The sequence below is a fragment of the Typha angustifolia genome, chromosome 5 (assembly GCF_048772165.1).
Source record: "Typha angustifolia cultivar Huaian chromosome 5, ASM4877216v1, whole genome shotgun sequence".
NCBI lineage: Eukaryota > Viridiplantae > Streptophyta > Magnoliopsida > Poales > Typhaceae > Typha > Typha angustifolia.
In genome coordinates this window covers 5,356,860-5,374,644 of record NC_133243.1, presented here as the reverse complement: position 1 = coordinate 5,374,644, position 17,785 = coordinate 5,356,860, and the positions used below count along the sequence as shown (strand labels likewise).

Sequence of the window (17,785 nt, the reverse complement as noted above, 5' to 3'; positions counted from 1 at the left end):
TGACAATAGCTCAATAACTAAAACCAAAACCTAGTTTCATAGTTAATCCAACATATTTTTGTATTAATTTGACCCAATTTGAATGAATTTGACCCAACATAGAGACGATTTGTGGTGGCGAACGGCCGGAAAAGTTGGTTCTAGCTTGAAGAGGTGGATGTGATGTTGATGCTGGCATGGTCCATGCGAAAGAGGTGGTAATGGTGGCTGAGAGGCTAGGTAGAGGAAGAGGACGATGCATTCAAACGTCTCTTAAGTTAGTGGATGATTTTTTTAGTTTAAGCTAGATTTAGCTGGCAGATCCATTTACTCTCTCGTGATCCACTCTATTCCTGTAAGAGAACACTAGCTAGGACAACATGAGGGCTTGATGAGGAGAGGTAGGGCATGGCACCAGCAGTGGCATCTCGGCAGTCACAGTAAGGTCTCCATGACTGACTCTCTCTCTCTCCCCCACACCCCCACCTTTTACAATGAATTCTAAAATCAGGACTATGGATATATAAGATCTCCTGGGTGTCTATAAAGTAATCTATTGATACATTTTCTAGCATGGTATAGTCAAATTGATACCTTGATATGATATCCTCTCCTTCTTATCATTTTTCAATGCAGTTAACTGAGCTTTCAGAAGCAGACAGGGAAGCCTTGATTTACATCCTTAAGGCTTCTATGGTTATTGATGACATCTTTTATGAACAGGTCACCTCTATCTTATTTTCTTTGTACATTTTTATCATTCATGATAAAGAGGTTTCTGTTCACCTATATTTTAATGTTCCACTCAACAGTTCTTTTACAACTGATGATTGAGCAGCCGGAGGAAAGGTGTCATGATGCTGTCATAAATGTGCAATGTTATGTGGTCAGTGACTATCTTTTCCTTCCTCAGGTTTGGAGCAACAACCGAGTGCTGAGAGATTGGCTAAAGGAGAAGTCCAGTTCTTCTTACTTAGATCGTTTGAAATGGGCATACTATGCCATCAATAAGAGTCCATGGTAATTTCTCTCTTTAGTAAATTCTGGTTTATTAAATATTCTGATTTAGTTGCATTTAGCTATATATGCAGACTGCAGTATTTTTTTCCATAATTTTAGGGTTCTTTATTTATTTTCTACTGATCTCTTAGGACTTCAAAATCCTGAATCAGTATTACAGAATGTGGATATACACAACAGTTTGCACCATATTAGCCATTTTATCTACAAAATTTTGAGGGTTATTTTCCAATAAACAGGTCGTGCCTTGATGAAAACAAGGCGTTTCTAACTACAGCAGATTCTGCGGTGAAGTTGCTTTTGGATTCCACCAAACCTGTTTCCAGTTGGAAAGGAATTGAATATAGAGTTGCATTTCCTGTGGTTAAGCCTCCTGGTGCAAACTTTTATCCTCCTGATATGGACAAAATGGTACCATGATATGGTCTTTGATTCTGTTGCTAAGTTTCCTGTTGCTAAAGCTATATCATAAGAAGAAAGTTTCACACATCATTATTTTCATTCATTGACTTGCAATGCTTAAGCAAAATATCTTATAATTTTTGCAGATACCAGGTGTCATTGTTGTTCTTATATTTGTTAACTTTTTCCCAATTGTCTGTCATAGGAGTTTAATCTGTGGAAGAGCAGTCTAAGTGAAAGTCAGCAAAAAGCAGCAATAGGATTCTTTAGTGTTATTAGACGGTACGACGATGCTTTAGTATCTACACCTTGTAAAATTGATCAGGTTGGCTCAGAAGAACCTATAAAATCAGATGATCTTGTAATCATTCCGTTCTCCCAAGAGTACAACTCTTCTCTTGTGAAAGCTGCTGAGCTTCTTCTTAAAGCATCAGAACTCTCTGATTCTTCTAGGTGAGTTGCTAATCCTCGTTCCTATGCAGCACTTCCACTATTTGACTGCGTTCTAACTATGCAATGCAAACTTTTTCATATGTTCCCTGAAGCCTGAAGAAGTTACTGAAAGCCAAGGCTGATGCTTTTCTGTCAAATGACTATTATGAATCTGACATTGCCTGGATGGAGTTGGTTTGTGTTCTTGCTACTTCTACTTTTATTCACTGTTTAGTGTAGTTGTCAGTTTGGCGCAGTATTTTTGTTACCATCATTATTCTTTGTAACTCCTTTACAACTAGTCTGTTTATGTTGTATCCTCAAGAATTATATACTGATTTACCTCACTATCTTAGGCTCTTAGTTTGTTTTAACTTTGGCACTTTCGAGAGTTCCATATACATACTTGTATTATTATGTGGGATCATTAATCAGTGTTCTAGCTTATATGAAAGGGAAATAAAATCATCTAAGTTAAAGAGTTATCAACAAATACTTGTTATATTTTGAATGGTTGAGTATGAAGAATAACAAGATACCATGTAGTGTCACTCAGAATTGTCCAAGCTTTTCTATATTGAAACTTCAAACAACATTAGTGGGCTGAAAATACCTCAGAACCAGCAGGGTATTGGCCAGCCATCTTAAATGGCATATACCACAGTGCAAGGAGATCCTCTCAATATGGCTCCTATGTACTTTCATAAAGAGCACTTCTATTTGCTGCCACAAAGGATTGCCATTTAATTCAAATCCACTATTGGCCTTATTAAAATGGTATCAGCCCAGAAGTGACAGGGAGTGTTAGTGAATAAAGCCATCATTTGCTATTAGCTTAAGTTTTAAGAGTAGTTGGCAAGTTAACAAATATACTATAAGAAAAACTTGCTACTAGCTAAAGAACTTACATCTATGTTGCAGTTTTCCTTCTTTGATATTCTGCCTTTGGTCAGAATTTAATTTATGTTATTTTATAGGACTCAAAGTTGGACGTGACCATTGGCCCATATGAGACATATGAAGATACACTTTTTGGTTATAAGGTATGTCACATTTACATGAACATTTTTTGTTACTTCCATCTTTGGTGACATGATTGAGGCATTACATATTGTAAATTTTTCTACTTTCTTTTTTCCAACCACAAGACAATCGTCCTTCAATTCCGGATATACAGGACCAGCTTTATGGTTTGTTCATTCATATTTATCTCCTGCATATGTTTTTTTTTTTTTTTTGTCCTTTTGGTCTCATCAATATGCATCATTCATGAGAACTTTTAAGCATCTTCTGATCACGAACTTGGTACTTTTTTATTTCTTTGTAACTGTTTACAGAATGCAACACTCATAGATGTTTCAATTATTCTGCATCTTTTATCCTCTGCCTTAGGATTTGGTGCTGCTTATTGCCTGTACTTTAGCTTTATGATCCTATTGTCATTTTGGCACAATGTGAAGAAACTTGAACTGAAGTTTGATGCTATAGTGAACAATGTATATTGGAAGCAACTTTTGTTACTAAAATTCCGAATTGGATCCAAAAATGAAAGAGTGCATAATAGCTCACTGCTGGAGCACAGACTATGTACCCTAATAGAACTTAAGATACACGAAGCTTGACATTTAATTCCCAAAATCCAAATATAAAAGAACTAAATATATACCAATAATTGCAAGTCAATTAATAATAAAAACTCCCAAGGATGATAAAGAAGTCTAGTATTAGGCAATCAATGCCTTCCAAAGTAAAACTAAAACAACTAATGTGACCAAAGGGAAAAAAAACCAGATTCCTAAGTGGAGTAAATGAGTTCTGGTTCACCACGTTAATTTGTAACACGGATCATCATCTGAAAATGTTAAAAGAGTTTTATGAGCTAACAAACTTTACATGGTTTTCTTCATCATTGGTGCTATGCCCTTAAGTGTGGAGAAGAATAAATTCCCTATCTGGACAACAAAATAATGTTTATACTTTATAGAATATAATCATATATTATTATATCTCTACAAACGGTCATATAACCATATAGATGGGTAAACCTTCTTTCTCTAACCTCTTGATAAAGAGATCAAGCTCATCAAAATCTAGCGAATCCCACTTTGAAGATCTTTAGGAAATAACCCCAAAGAACCTCGGAAACGGTGACCAAGCAAGAAAAAAGTATTAAAAGAAAAGACAAACATACCAAGCTCCTCTCTTGGTTGACATTTAAAACCTCGGAACCATGGTTCGCCGGATCGGCCGAACCCGATCTCGATCCAGGCCCAATCCGAACTCTCTCTCTATTTCTCTCTTTCGCTCTTTTTTCTCACTCTCTCTTTCTCTCTTTCACTCTTTCTTTTTTTTTTCTCTCCTTATTATATAACTATTGTTTCTCTTACGGAAAAATCTAGCTTCGACGAACTCCAGTGACGTGTATCTAATTCCGGCGAACTCTGACGAACTATGCTATATAATTTTTTTAATTTATTTCTTTATTTCTCTCACTTCTTTTCATTTCTTCTACTCTCTTTTTTTTTCTCTTTTCTTCTTCTTCACTACACCATAGTTTTTTTTTTTCCTTTCATTTGATTTTCTTCCACTCACTCTCTTTCTAATCTCTTATTCTTTTCGATTTTCATTGCACCATACTTTTTATTATTTTTTTATTTCTTATTTTTTGTAAATTTTTAGAAGTTTTCCTATATATTTAAATAAGATTTAATATTTTATGTAATTAAAAAGTCCGATTCGATCTAGGCGATCAATACTACCAATTCTGCCGATACATATCATTTTTTCGGAAGGCCAATCATAATTTACATTTATCCTGCATCCTATGTATTATATCTGAAATGGTCAAGTGTCACAAATTGAACGCATTCAAATTTGAGAGCCTCATAGGACCGAACTTACGTCAAGGATTGCCATGCTAATGGCATAGGGAATGTTGGTTAGCCATACGAAAAGTTCTTGTTGACCGACACGGTTTACATGGAGTGGCAGGACCATGTGGTTAAATAGCATGTGACGGTTGGGCTCATCATTGGCATGGGGTCAAAATTGGTCAGTAGACTCAGCATGTTACATATTGGCTTGTGCAAATTGCGTCAATTGGCATGACAATCCATGATACTACCATTAGATTCAATACTAGAAATATCATTTTGCTTTAGCTGATTAATATTGTGATGCTAATTTTGTGCCTCCACTTATTTTGTTATTTTGTTACTTTTTCGTTGTTTCTGATGCATGCCAAATTTTAAATTTTCCGCTGACATGTTGTATGTCTTTTTCATTGTTAGAATCAAGCTAAAGTATTTTTCACTTTTTTATATGCTAGTTATTTATTTTCTGGATGTGGAGTGGTCCTTATCTGTTTCATTAAATATTATAAAGGCAACATTTGAGGCATTTATTGGAATACGAGATGACAAAGCAACTTCTCAAGTTAAACTTTTTGGGGACCACCTACAGGTATTTTTATATTTCCTCATGTTTGGGACTTTCTACAATGTTTTCTCTCATGATGATGTTACTAAATTAGGATTTGGAACGTAACCTCCCACTGGACAATATGTACAAATCAGAGACTGTTGTTGCTGCTCCAATCCGTGTTATTCAGCTTCTTTACAATGCAGGGGTGAGTTTTACATTTCTCAATTTCAGTTTTTCACAGTAAGTTTTCAGGTCCATGTATACAACACCTGGCCATACTTCATGGGCATTCGTGACTTCATGTATAACAATTAACGGCCACCCTTGTTATATTTGCTTCTTAATTCTTGCAATTCTATTTTCTATTTCAAATCCATACAGTTCTTTTCTTTTTCTGGTAATCATGGACAGAATTGGATGCTAACTTGGAGAAAATTTGCTAATTTTCCTTCCAAGTTCCAAGTCTATTTATGATGAACAAATAAATGGATCTGAATTTATTCACCATATCCATGTCGACATCTCTGTTTATGAGTAATAATTACTATTAAAATTTGGGAGTTTTTTTTATGTTGCAAATTACCACCTACATTTTAACCTTGTTGCAAAGAACACCTGCCTTTTCTCAAATTTACGAATCAACTCCTTCTTTGTATATATTTGCAAATAATCACCTATAGTTAGCTCATAAGAATATTCCAAGCATATTCTATTTTTTTGACAAAATACCTTTTGTCTTTCTCCCCTTTCTTGCCTTGCTAATAAAAGTCCTGAAGGGCATCATCGCCAAAGAAATATAGACTATGTTGACTGTACAAGTATGGAGGTGTCTTTTTCCTCAAATGTCCCCATAATAGGAGTGTCAATTTGTCAAATATCTAAAAGGAAGGAGGTTTTTTGCAATAAATCCAAGATGTAGGTGTTTACTTGCGAAAAGGCCCTTAGAATTATTGTGGAGGGAAGCAAAATTATAATGGAAGAATTGTTCCCAATAGGAAAAATAAATGAAATATGTTGGAAGAGGGGATTATGGATAGCAGTTATTAACATAGAAGATAAAAGCATATGAGAAATCAATATCTGTGGATTAGCGATCTTTAGTATAATCAATTTTGTTCTTTTAATGATCTCCTACTAAACATGTTTCTGTAGCTATAATGCCAATATGATCATATCAACCAAACTCTTCCACTTGAAAGGCCATCATAACCAAGACTCTATCTTAGAACATTTATGGAAAGATACTGATGATGTTCCATACTATCTGTAAGTGCTTCAGTATTTGATAATTCAAGTGTTTAACAATGTTTACTAAGGTATTCTGGTACTGAAAAATCCTCATCAATGGATTAACATGTCACTTAATATCTTCTTACATCATCAAACAACATTGGTATATTGCAGCATCATGATGAGGAGATTATAGATAGAAGTTATTACTCATTAACAATTATGATAATTCAATATGTCAGATAAGTTATGTTTAGTATAATCTTATTCAGTTTTGATTTATTAAACATGTTTCCATAATGTAATGCCAATATGATCATATCAAGTTACCTACCATACTAATCCAGTTGAAAGCTCATCATTATCAAGCTTCTGTTCTTGAACGTTTGCAGAAATATACTAATAACTTTTCATAATATCTGAGAGTACTTCATTGTTTGACGATTCCAGTACTTCACAATGTTTGTATAGGTATTCTTGTACTTTCGTATATTCTCGTTGGGGTCAACATGTTCTTTAATAGTGAATGGTATAATCAGCGGACACCTATTTAGTATTTACTACATTAGGTGATAGCTCTCTGCATTAGTCTCAAATAATCTTTTTTAGTAATTAATATGTTCTTTCATCTTCTCTTATATCTATTGCACAAGTTTCTCTTTTTTAAATAGTTTCATTTGTTTTGTCCTCTCTTCTATCAGTGTGTTCCATTAGGTAGTCCTTTTGTCATTCCATTGTCTGGGTTATTTTATTGGCCATTCAGTAGCAGAAACTGAAAACTATTCATTCTTATTTCATAATGCTGATTGAGTTATTATGTGCCTTCTAAACTGGGATGGACAGATACGATTCGATTCTTTTGTGATTATTCTTAGGAAGAAGCAGTGTCATTAAAGGATTATTAACTTTGGGTTTATCCGGAATTCAGGATCAATGCCATGAGCTCATCAATTAAATAGGATGTTCTGAAAGATTATCTGAGTTTTGTATATGTTTTTTCCAATCATATTGCAGTTTGAGTGCTAAAGGTGTTTGCACTTTGCATAGTAATTGGTTCTTAGATTTCTCATCAACCTTCTTATGAGGCAGTCTTCAACCTTATATGCAGCTCCAGAATTGTGTTTTATCATGCAAAGCTGCATGCCTGCATCTACCTTCTGCAGTCTATTAGTTCTGGCCACTTTGTTCTTCCGTTTACTTCTTACTCTTTCCCTTCTTACTTGATTTTCTTTCCCTATGGTAAATAACACCATCCTCAATTTTAAAGATATGTTTTTTGTGATTTAGGTATGCTGTGTCAAACTTTTAGCACTTGGCATAGTTCCAGACTTTTCTTGCTTCATAGTAGAGATTCTTTTTTCACACTTTATTTTAATAGTTATGTATGTCTATAACTCCAAAGACGTACACAATACCCAGAATGACCAAGAGATCTTTACATTATAGTCCTTCATTTGACAGTGAACTCCAAATTAGTCCTTTTTGAATCTGTTACATACATCTTACTTGCGGCATATGGAAACATGCTCTTTGATATCTTGTGGTTTGTGATTATTGTTGTGACTCTTGAATGTAATACAGTTAGGGAAGTCTAGTTCTTCAGTTTGTACATAGCTTGGTTTACATCTTCTAGCAGTGTTGAGGGTGACTCAGCTCAACAGTGGCTAAAATTAAGACTGGTATATCAGGATGTGAAAGGTCCCCAAACTATTGCTTTTAATTTGCCAAATGATGAACGCATAGTAAATGAGCGTGGAACATCAATGGTCTTGCTCAAGAATGTCTCAGAAGCCAAGTATGTCTTCCATATTTCTTCCATTCACTTAATTTGCAAAGATTATTCTGTCAAATTTGAGAATTGACTTGTACTTCTGTTATGTGGGATGACATATGTTGATAATTTTGACTTCATTATTCCAGGTTCAAGCATATTCTACTGCCAATAGCTAATGTCTGCATTACAGAGGAGCAGAAAGAATACGTTGACTTTGAGTCTTATTACACCCACACAATTTGCCATGAGTGTTGCCATGGGATTGGACCCCATGCTATAGTCCTTCCAAGTGGTCAACATTCAACTGTTAGATTGGTACTAAAACAGACATCAGATCTCTGTCTATTGGACTACTTACACGCTGAAATGTGCAATATGTCGCAATGATATCTGCCGTTACATTTATTAAAGTCCTTGCTTATTCTGCATCTTCATATTTAATAATGGATATTTCAGATTGTTCAACACTCACATTGTAAAAAGATGAATACAAGATAACTTTTCTATTATGATGCTGTGAAGTCCTTACAACATTAGGCATGAATAATGCATGTCTATTTGTGGGGCCACTTGTCAATATTTGATAGGCAATAATGGCAATCACTGAATTGCCCGTTATAATGCTGTGATCTGATTTTGATACACCATACTAGTTGACCATTGAAAGTTATGGTTTCAACAAATTTAGGATGCTATGACAACAGTATCCATCTTGTCCTCAATTAATTGCTTATTTTCCTTGGTTATATTAATTTCATAATACTAAAGAGAATGGTTTGAAGTATTCTGTAATCTGTAGTCCTTTTCTTTCAATTTTGTGGCCCTTGGATCAAGGGGGAAAGGTACTAGTCGCAACTTATATAAGAAAATTACTCAGTTAGTGTATCTATTCCTATGTAATCAAAGACCGTCTCATAAAAATCACGGTGGTAGAAAGTAGATATGATAATTATTCTAATGTCTCTATTGTTGATTTAGACACCATGATAATCTTTCAAGTCTTCAGTTCATATCTATTTGTCTTTGATCTTCATCAATTTAAGCTGATTGGATGACTGTTTTTTGCATGTAAAGGAACTCCAAGAACTTCATTCATCACTAGAGGAGGCAAAAGCTGATATTGTTGGCCTTTGGGCACTAAAATTTCTTATTGACCAGGTCAATTACTTTCATCCACCAACTTTTCACTTCTTGTACTTTATCAAAGAAATAGATATGATATATGCACCCTAAATACAAGTTATATTTTTTTCTTCATGTGCTTTGTTGTTAAAGCTGAGCTCCTCTGTGGACATATTCTTAGGATGATCCTGATAGTCTTTTTACAAAATAACATGCTTTGCCTTGCAAGGAAATGCTACAAATTATAGGTTGAACTACTTTTTAGCAATAGTTTAAGCCTAGTACCTGAATCTGTTGTGAACCGGCTCAGATCTGGTTGGTCTAGTTCAGTCGTGTACCCACTTGTAGGTTGATTCTAGTCTAGGTTTACTTAGAGGGTGAATCACCTAAGCTTAGGTAGCCACTATATATGGGATGTGGTGAGCACTCCAAAGGCAGGAATGAGAACTACCCTAGATTCCTCCCACTCTCTCTCTCTCTTTCTCAAATCTCCTTCTCAGCTGGCAGCACCCATACCGAGGCCACCAGCTGAGCCATCCCCCTCTCTAGCTACTTTGTCTTTCTCACTACCTATCTCTCCTTCTCCCTCACCTCAGCTCACTCTATCTCTCTCACCCTCAGCTCACTTGAGCCCATTTTGACCCAAATCAGACCGCACTCCACCTCCCCCTTCAACCCACTCCAAACCCATTACACCGAGAGCCTCATCTTCAATCTTCACTGCAACCTTCCCCATCTACAGCTCACACAACTCCCTATCTCCCTCCATCCTCAAACCCACGGCAGACCATACACCTTCACCTTAGCTCATCACCGACCTTTCCCACTACCGACCATGACAGTGGTATCAGAGCCCGTCCTTCCTCAGCCATGACCACCATGTGAGCTAAGGCGAATAGAAGAGCTGCTGCAGAGGCGCCGGTGGGGGAAGAACCTCCAACCGCCACCAGCGTTGTTGTTCCGACGGAGTCCCGTCAGCACGAACTACCACTTGCGACCTTCTTCTCCAACGGCACCTTGAGCTACAGGAAAGACCCAAGAAGAAATGAAGGGGTTGAGGACGGATTTGAGGTCCTTAGTGCTCGACAGCCACTTGCAGGGACCACCTTGGCAGTCGGAATCGCCGCTGTCACCAGCGGTAGCATCGATGGCCCCTCCTTCCGCCGGTCCTCTCCTCTTTTACCCAATTAGCACGAGGGGCCAACAACCATTTGGTCTAACTACCCACGGCTTAGAGGAGTCGAGCCTGTAGCTGCCGTTGCTCAGCCTAGAGGGCTTCTTGCTAAAGCTGACGCCAACATGGGTGGTCGCCGGCTACGGTGAACCACTATAGCCACAACCCCACGGCCTGAGACTCCCTTTCATGACCTCACCGCCAGGCCAACCCACGGCCCCCTCGCAAGCGAGCGCACAAGGCATAAACCGGTCTACCACCTCAGGCCGCCTTCCCTTGGACTGCTACTATGAGGCTGAGGGGGACTCCACCTCCTCCACTGGATCTTAGGATTCCTCTGCAAGCTATCTATAGACCGGATGGAGGAGTGGGTTACAGACGCGGTTGGAATCAAGAAAGCAAAGACATCACGGCAGCAACCCCTTAGTTGAACCAAGAGGACTTTGGGTTGCGTTGCGATAGGGATGATTGGAGGCAATGTGATCCAGAGGTGCAAATCCTTCACCCACCCATGATTCGACCGGAAGTGGAGTATGACCCTAACCGCAACAATGGCATTCGCGGGGGCACAACGCGGCTTGACTTTCCAAAGTTTCAAGAAGGTAACCCATTAGATTGGATTTTTCGAGTTGAGTAATTTTTTGTGTACTAGGGTACAACAGAAGATGTCAAGGTGTTATTGGCGAGCTTCTATTTAGAGGGATCTATCCTCCATTGGTACCAGTCGATGAACGCCCACCAACTATTCGGGTTGTGGACTAAGTTAATCGAGGGGCTCTTGAGGTTGTTTGTGACCTCAGGCTTTGAGGACTATCACGCTACACTCCAAATCAATTTAGCGAACATTTGTAGCTGCATACCAAGAGGGTTTGAGCGTGTGAGTATCCAGTGCCAACCTCTTTGGTCGCGACAGCTGTTGATCAGCACATTCATCTGTGGGTTATGGGAGAAGGTCAAGGCCGACGTTCTTTTCATACGGCCTCGGATCTTGAGCGAGGCCTTTGAGGACGCCACGCGGATGGAGCAAAAGCACACGGCCTTAAGAAGTGCCTTGAAGACTTCATGGACTAGCTGGGACAGCAGGATTACACTACGTGCACCGAGTGTGGCCGACGAGTTCAATAGCTGTTCTGAGGGCTACTCTTCTCTTGAGCATGAGGATAGCACCTAGACCAGCCATGGGTCCTGGAGGAGGGGCACAACCCATAGTCTGCATTCTTACGCCTGCATAGGTAGAGGAGTGACGGGCCAAGGGGTTGTGTTTTCGGTGCGACGAGAGGTTTACTCTGGACTACCGTTGCGCCACCGGGAGTGTGATGCTGATCGAAGGCCATGATGATACAGATGAGAAGGTGATGGAGGATGACGTGGCTGTCGATGATATGGTAGAGGCCGTGGACGAGGGCCTCGATGAGGATGTTCCCACCGAGATCTCCATGCATGCTTACTCAAGGACGAGCACCTTCGAAGACCCTATGAGTAGACGGGATGGTCAAGAAGCACAACGTACACACACTCATTGACACCGGGAGTGCGAATAACTTCTTGGATGAGCGGCTCGTGTGGAGGATTGAGTTGGAGGTCGAGCTTACCATCGGCTTTGAGGTGACCATTGGGGATGGCACGAAGCTTCGAGCTGAGAGCATATGTTGCGGGGTACCTTGAGGGTATAGGACCACAACTTCATAGTGGACTTGTATCCCTTGGCACTCTAAGGGTCAAACGTGGTCTTGGGCACCTAGTGGCTTCAGAGTCTTGGCTCGGTCATGTTCGACTTCTCACACATGCGGCTCACCTTTCAGAGGGACAGACGTGTTGTGAGATTGGACCCAGACTCAACCGCATTCCACGTTGTAGCCATTGATTGGTGTGCTGGGCGTCGGAGAGCTTTTCTATTTCCTACAGCTGACCCTGACTATACTTGAGCCTGCTCCAAGCTTAGGGAAACCTGCTGATTTGGTTCAGTTATTGACTGTCTTCTCTGGACTGTTTGAGGCCCCAAAGGGGCTACCCCCTGCTAGGCGGGCTGACCACAAGATTAAGATTGTGCCAGGGGTTGAATTGACCAATGTTTGGCCCTATTGGTACCTACATATGCAGAAAGAGATCTCAAGGCTGGTTACTGAGAGGTTGATTACTGAGATGTTGGAGCAAGGCATCATCCAGCAGAGTTAGAGCGTGTATTTTTTGCCGATCTTACTGGTGAGGAAGAAGGATGAGAGTTAGCATTTTTGTATGCACTGAACGCCATCACCATCAAAGACCGATACCCCATATCGGTTATCTGAGTAGCTGCTGGACGAGCTGACGAAGGTATCCTACTTCAGCAAGCTTGATCTCCGCACAAGGTACCATCAGATTCGAGTTCGGACAGAAGATGTTCATAAGACAACATTTCGGACTCATGACGGGCACTATGAGTTTTGATTCTGTTTGGGTTGACAAACGCGCTGACAACATACCAAGTTCTAATAAATGACATATTTCGACCACTCTTTTGGCGGTATGTGTTAGTGTTCTTTGGTCACATTCTTGTATAGAGCAGAAACTGGTCAGACACATGGAGCACTTGCAAGCCGTGATGAACCTGTTAGTCGAGCATTCCATGAAGGTGAAGCAGAGAAAGTGTCTATAGGGAGAGCGCTCGATGGAGTACCTTGGCCACGTCATTTCAGCCTAGGGGGTGGCAACTGATCGGGTAAGGTTGCTTGCATGGTCGACTAGACGCGACCAAGGATCGTCTGAGAGTTACACAACTTCCTTGGCCTGATGAGCTACTATCGCTGATTCGTGGTAAGATACAGCAAGATAGCAGCCCTGCTCACCTCATTGCTAAGGACACCTTCAAGTGGATTGACCGACACCTTCGAGGAGCTGAAGGCCGCCATGACCACAGCCCCTATACTAGCATTGCTAGATTTCACACAGCAGTTCGTGGTTAAGTGTAACCCTGGGCGAGGATCAGCGTCGTCCTTACATAGAAGGCGAAGCCTATAGCTTATCCCAGCAAGGCCTTGTCTAGGAGGTCACAACAGCTATCCACTTACAAGCGCGAGATGCTCGTCATTCTGCATGCAATGACCAAATGACGACCCTATCTGATTGGTCAACAGTATGTGATTTGGATAGATCACCGAAGCCTTCTTCATGAGTTATCCGACACAATAGAGATGGGTCATCAAACTATTAGAGTATGATTACTAGCTACAGTACAAGAAAGGGGCAGAGAATAGTGGTGAATGCACTATCCTAGCAGCCCGCACCAGCGGAGTTGGCGGCCATATCGATACTGAGTTTTCCATTTCTTAGGGACCTTCGGAGAATAGGTACAACTAACCTTGAGATATTGAGGTTGATGCAGGAGCTGGTAGACGACCCAGCGATCCATCCCGAGCTTGAGAGCCGTGACGGACTACTGTTGGACAGAGGGAGCGCTTAGATGCCCACAAACGATGAGATACACACTCAACTTATGGACCACTTCCACTCCACTCTAGAGGCACACTGAGGACCTACCGGGATTAAGGAGGTGATAGAGTACGTGAGGGCGTGCGAGATGTGCCAGCAGGAAAAAGCTGATTCCCTCAGGCCAGTAGGATTACTACAACCTTTACTGATTTCAAAACGGGTTTGGGAGGACATCTTCATGGATTTCATCGAGAGGCTACCAGTAGTGTGGGGGTGCTCTGTTATATTTGTGGTGGTAGACAAGCTGAGCAAGTATGTCCATTTCTCAGCCCTGACACACACATTTTTAGTGAAGACCGTAGCTAAGGTGTTTGTGCACGATGTCAGCAAACTCCATGGCATGCCACATTCAATAGTCTCAGGTAGAGATCGGGTCTTCATCAATGACTTTTTGATGGAGTACTTCACGCTGCAAACGACCTAGTTAGGCCTTGGTTTGGCCTACCATCCGTAGATTGACGGTCAAACTGAGATGGTGATTCGGGGCATCGAGCAGTACTTTTACTGCTTTGTGGGAGAGCGCCCCAGGAAGTAGCTCAATTATCTGCCTTGGGCAAAATGATCCTACAACAACATTGCCTTTCCACAAGCATCTAGATAACCCCCTTTAAGGCAGTGTACGGAAGACCACCACAGACTTTACAAACCTATGATCCCCTAGCATCTTAAGCACGGATGGAGATGGACCTCGAGCTGACGAATAGAGATGCCACCTTAAGGAGGCTGAATACCCACATGTCGGAGGCACAGAATCACATGAAGCAAATCTACAATCATAAGCATTGTGAGCAAGAGTTCACGATAGGGGATCATGCATTTATCTGGTGTTCCATATTTCAGTCTTAAAGGCTCAAGTCAAGGCACATCAGATCATATACGTGGACATACCTGACTCAGTAGAGGAGACACACCCAGTGGAGCCGGTGAGGATTTTGGCCAAGAGGCGACGAGAAGAGACGGGAGACTCCAGATGGAGGTTCTGGTGGAGTGGTTGGGTCGACACTTCGATGACGCTATATGGGAGCTTGAGTCCGATATAGCTAAGCGCTTTCTTGACTTCACATCTTGAGGACAAGGTGGCTGAAGCGTGGTGAATTGTTGTGAACGAGCTCAGATTTGGCTGGTCTAGTCGAGTCATATTCCTACTTGTCAGTTGAGTCTAGTCTAGGGTTTACTTGGAGAGCAAGTCATGTAAGCTTGAGTAGCCATTATATGGGATGCGGTGAGCACCCCAAAGGCAGGAATGAGAATTACCCTAATTTCCCCCCCTCCCCCCTCTCTCTCTCTCTCTAAATTCCGTTCTCAGTTGGTGGCGCCCATAGTGAGGCCACTGGCTGTGCCATCCCCCCCTCTAGCCACTCTATCTTCGCCACTCCCTATCTCTTCTCCCTCACCTCAGCTCACTCTATCTCTCCCTCACCCTCGGCTCACCCGAAGCCATTTTAGCCCAAATCACACTGTACTCCACCACCCCCTTCAACCCACTCCAAACCCATCACACCGAGAATCTCATCTTCATTCTCTGCCGCAACCTTCCCCATCTACATCTCACACAACTCCCCACCTCCCTCCATCCTCAACCCACACCAAACCGCACATCTTCACCTTAGCCCATCACCCACCTTTCCCACCACCAACCACGATAGAATCTCATTTACATATTGTCTGTTTACATAATGGAAAATTGTTACTATGAGGGTTACACAATTATTATGATGACAAACTAGTAGGAACTTGTAGGATTGCAGTTAGATTTTTTTTTTTTTTTTTGGGTGCATGTTACCAGGAAAAAGATGAAGAGAAGGATCCAAAGCTGATGGAGAGGAAGAGGGAAAACAGTATATTTCTATTTTTTAGCTTTTTCACTTTGAATAAACTCCTATGGCTGTCAATCCGTAGAATATGATAGTCCCTAAAGCCCTTTCAGCAGACAGCTGTATGTGTAGTCTATTGCTCCATTTATTACAAATGACATATACTTGTCAATATGCAGTTTCTTTTAACTTGAACCATCCATCATTGGTTTCTTTCCAGGATATTAGTTCACTAACCACATTTATTAGCTTAAATACTGTCTGTTATTGGTAAGTGTTGCAATTGAAAAGAGTAATTCCATCAACAAGGATTTAATCTGGCTAAACATTCATAAATATGTACAGATACTTATCTATATGTGCACATGCAGAAATATGCGTGTACAAGAGAGCATTCACTTTTGCGTGGGCTTGTTACCAAAAATTAAGTCATTAACATGCTAACATCTTCTCCTTTGTCTTATCAGGGGTTACTTCCAAAGAGCTTACTGAGATCTATGTATGTTTCTTTCTTGGCGGGTTGCTTTCGTTCCATTCGTTTTGGACTGGAAGAAGCCCATGGGTAAAGCTGTGTTCCAATATGACCTAAAGGAATTTAATGTTGTTTTTAGCACATATTAATTAACATGGACTTACAGATATACTTCCACTAATTGAAAACAGAAAGGGGCAAGCATTGCAATTTAATTGGTTATATGAAAAGAAAGCCTTTCTTTTGCATTCTGATGGGACATTTTCAGTTGATTTTACGAAGGTAAATTTAATACAATTGCTCTTTTATTATAGTTACATATCTACTGTGATATTAAACATAACAAAGCATGCAAATATTTTCCTTTTGAAGGTTGAAAGCGCTGTTGAAAGCCTTAGTAGAGAAATCTTGACAATACAGGCAAAGGGTGACAAAGCTGCCGCACTGTCAATTCTTGATGGCTATGCTAACATGACTCAGCCATTACAGATTGCTTTGGGAAACCTAGAAAAAGTTCAGGTCATTCTCCAGTTATCTATGATGAATACATTCCTATAGGAAACGTAGCGATTTTCAAATGTTTAGTTGCACTTACATATGAAAAATTTTGCTGGATCTTTTAGTTCTCAAATGTGTCAAAATTTTCACTAGCATAGAAGTTTAGCTTTCATCAGTCTATTTGGAAATTATATGATCTACTAGTGTGAATTATTTTATAAGGATATCTTAGGGAGCAAAAGGATGTCAGAGAACTTAATTTAGTGATGCTTTTGCTTTATAAGGGCCGCCTCTCGAGGGTAACTAATATGTTTCAAACTAATTTATGTTGCCTAGGAGAATTAGATCATCTTAATATATTGGAAATTTAGCAATTCTAAGTTTACCTTGCTTCTAGTTATTAGTAAAATTATGGGAATGGATCAGTTTGATGTCAAAAGGTGATACCTTGAAATTGTTCAAGAGATATCTGAGCTGATTTGCTGCAAGTTGAACTGACTAGGGTCTGTATAGGCCTGAGTCTGGTTGAACCTAGCCCAACCGACTTCATGCTGACATCTGTACTCATAAGTTCCAGGATTTGCACTTGACTTATTTATGTAGTTTCCATTTAGAAAAAAAGCAATCATAATTATTTTGCCTATAATTATATCACTTGCAGTACTCGACAGTTGAAAGTAAGAAATGCATTAAGTAATAGAAAATCAAGTTAATGAAAGTTTATGGAGTTGAAGAAATACCTTTTGAGATGTAACTAAAATTTAAAACCATTCATGTTGAATTACTAACTTGATATATAAGCTGCACAGGAACTGTCATAAGAGGAGATTAATGTAAAGGAAGCTTTTAGATGTGTACATGGAACCAAATAGGATAGAAAAGGTAATCAAAATAGGAACCAAATAAGGTGATTAAAATCATTTGTGTTGAATTACTAACTATGCATATATCAGCTGCATAGGAAACATTCAAATAGG

At 39.9% G+C, this 17,785-nt stretch overlaps 1 protein-coding gene across 4 annotated transcripts in view; it reads left to right on the top strand.

The window, feature by feature from the left end:
* LOC140759977 (nudix hydrolase 3) overlaps positions 1 to 17,785 on the top strand; it is a 34,928-nt gene that overhangs the window by 16,013 nt on the left and 1,130 nt on the right. For 3 of the 4 annotated variants that reach the window (XM_073096725.1, XM_073096723.1, XM_073096724.1), the window contains exons 8-21: positions 616 to 702; positions 893 to 999; positions 1,239 to 1,410; positions 1,607 to 1,854; positions 1,947 to 2,028; positions 2,811 to 2,876; positions 5,218 to 5,295; positions 5,366 to 5,461; positions 8,175 to 8,281; positions 8,407 to 8,575; positions 9,335 to 9,418; positions 16,306 to 16,400; positions 16,502 to 16,592; positions 16,683 to 16,829. In XM_073096725.1, the coding sequence (XP_072952826.1) occupies positions 616 to 702; positions 893 to 999; positions 1,239 to 1,410; positions 1,607 to 1,854; positions 1,947 to 2,028; positions 2,811 to 2,876; positions 5,218 to 5,295; positions 5,366 to 5,461; positions 8,175 to 8,281; positions 8,407 to 8,575; positions 9,335 to 9,418; positions 16,306 to 16,400; positions 16,502 to 16,592; positions 16,683 to 16,829 (1,629 nt within the window). Of the gene's footprint in view, positions 1 to 615; positions 703 to 892; positions 1,000 to 1,238; positions 1,411 to 1,606; positions 1,855 to 1,946; positions 2,029 to 2,810; positions 2,877 to 5,217; positions 5,296 to 5,365; positions 5,462 to 8,174; positions 8,282 to 8,406; positions 8,576 to 9,334; positions 9,419 to 16,305; positions 16,401 to 16,476; positions 16,593 to 16,682; positions 16,830 to 17,785 lie in introns of those variants that run through there. The other variant, XM_073096726.1, reaches the window with a different exon arrangement.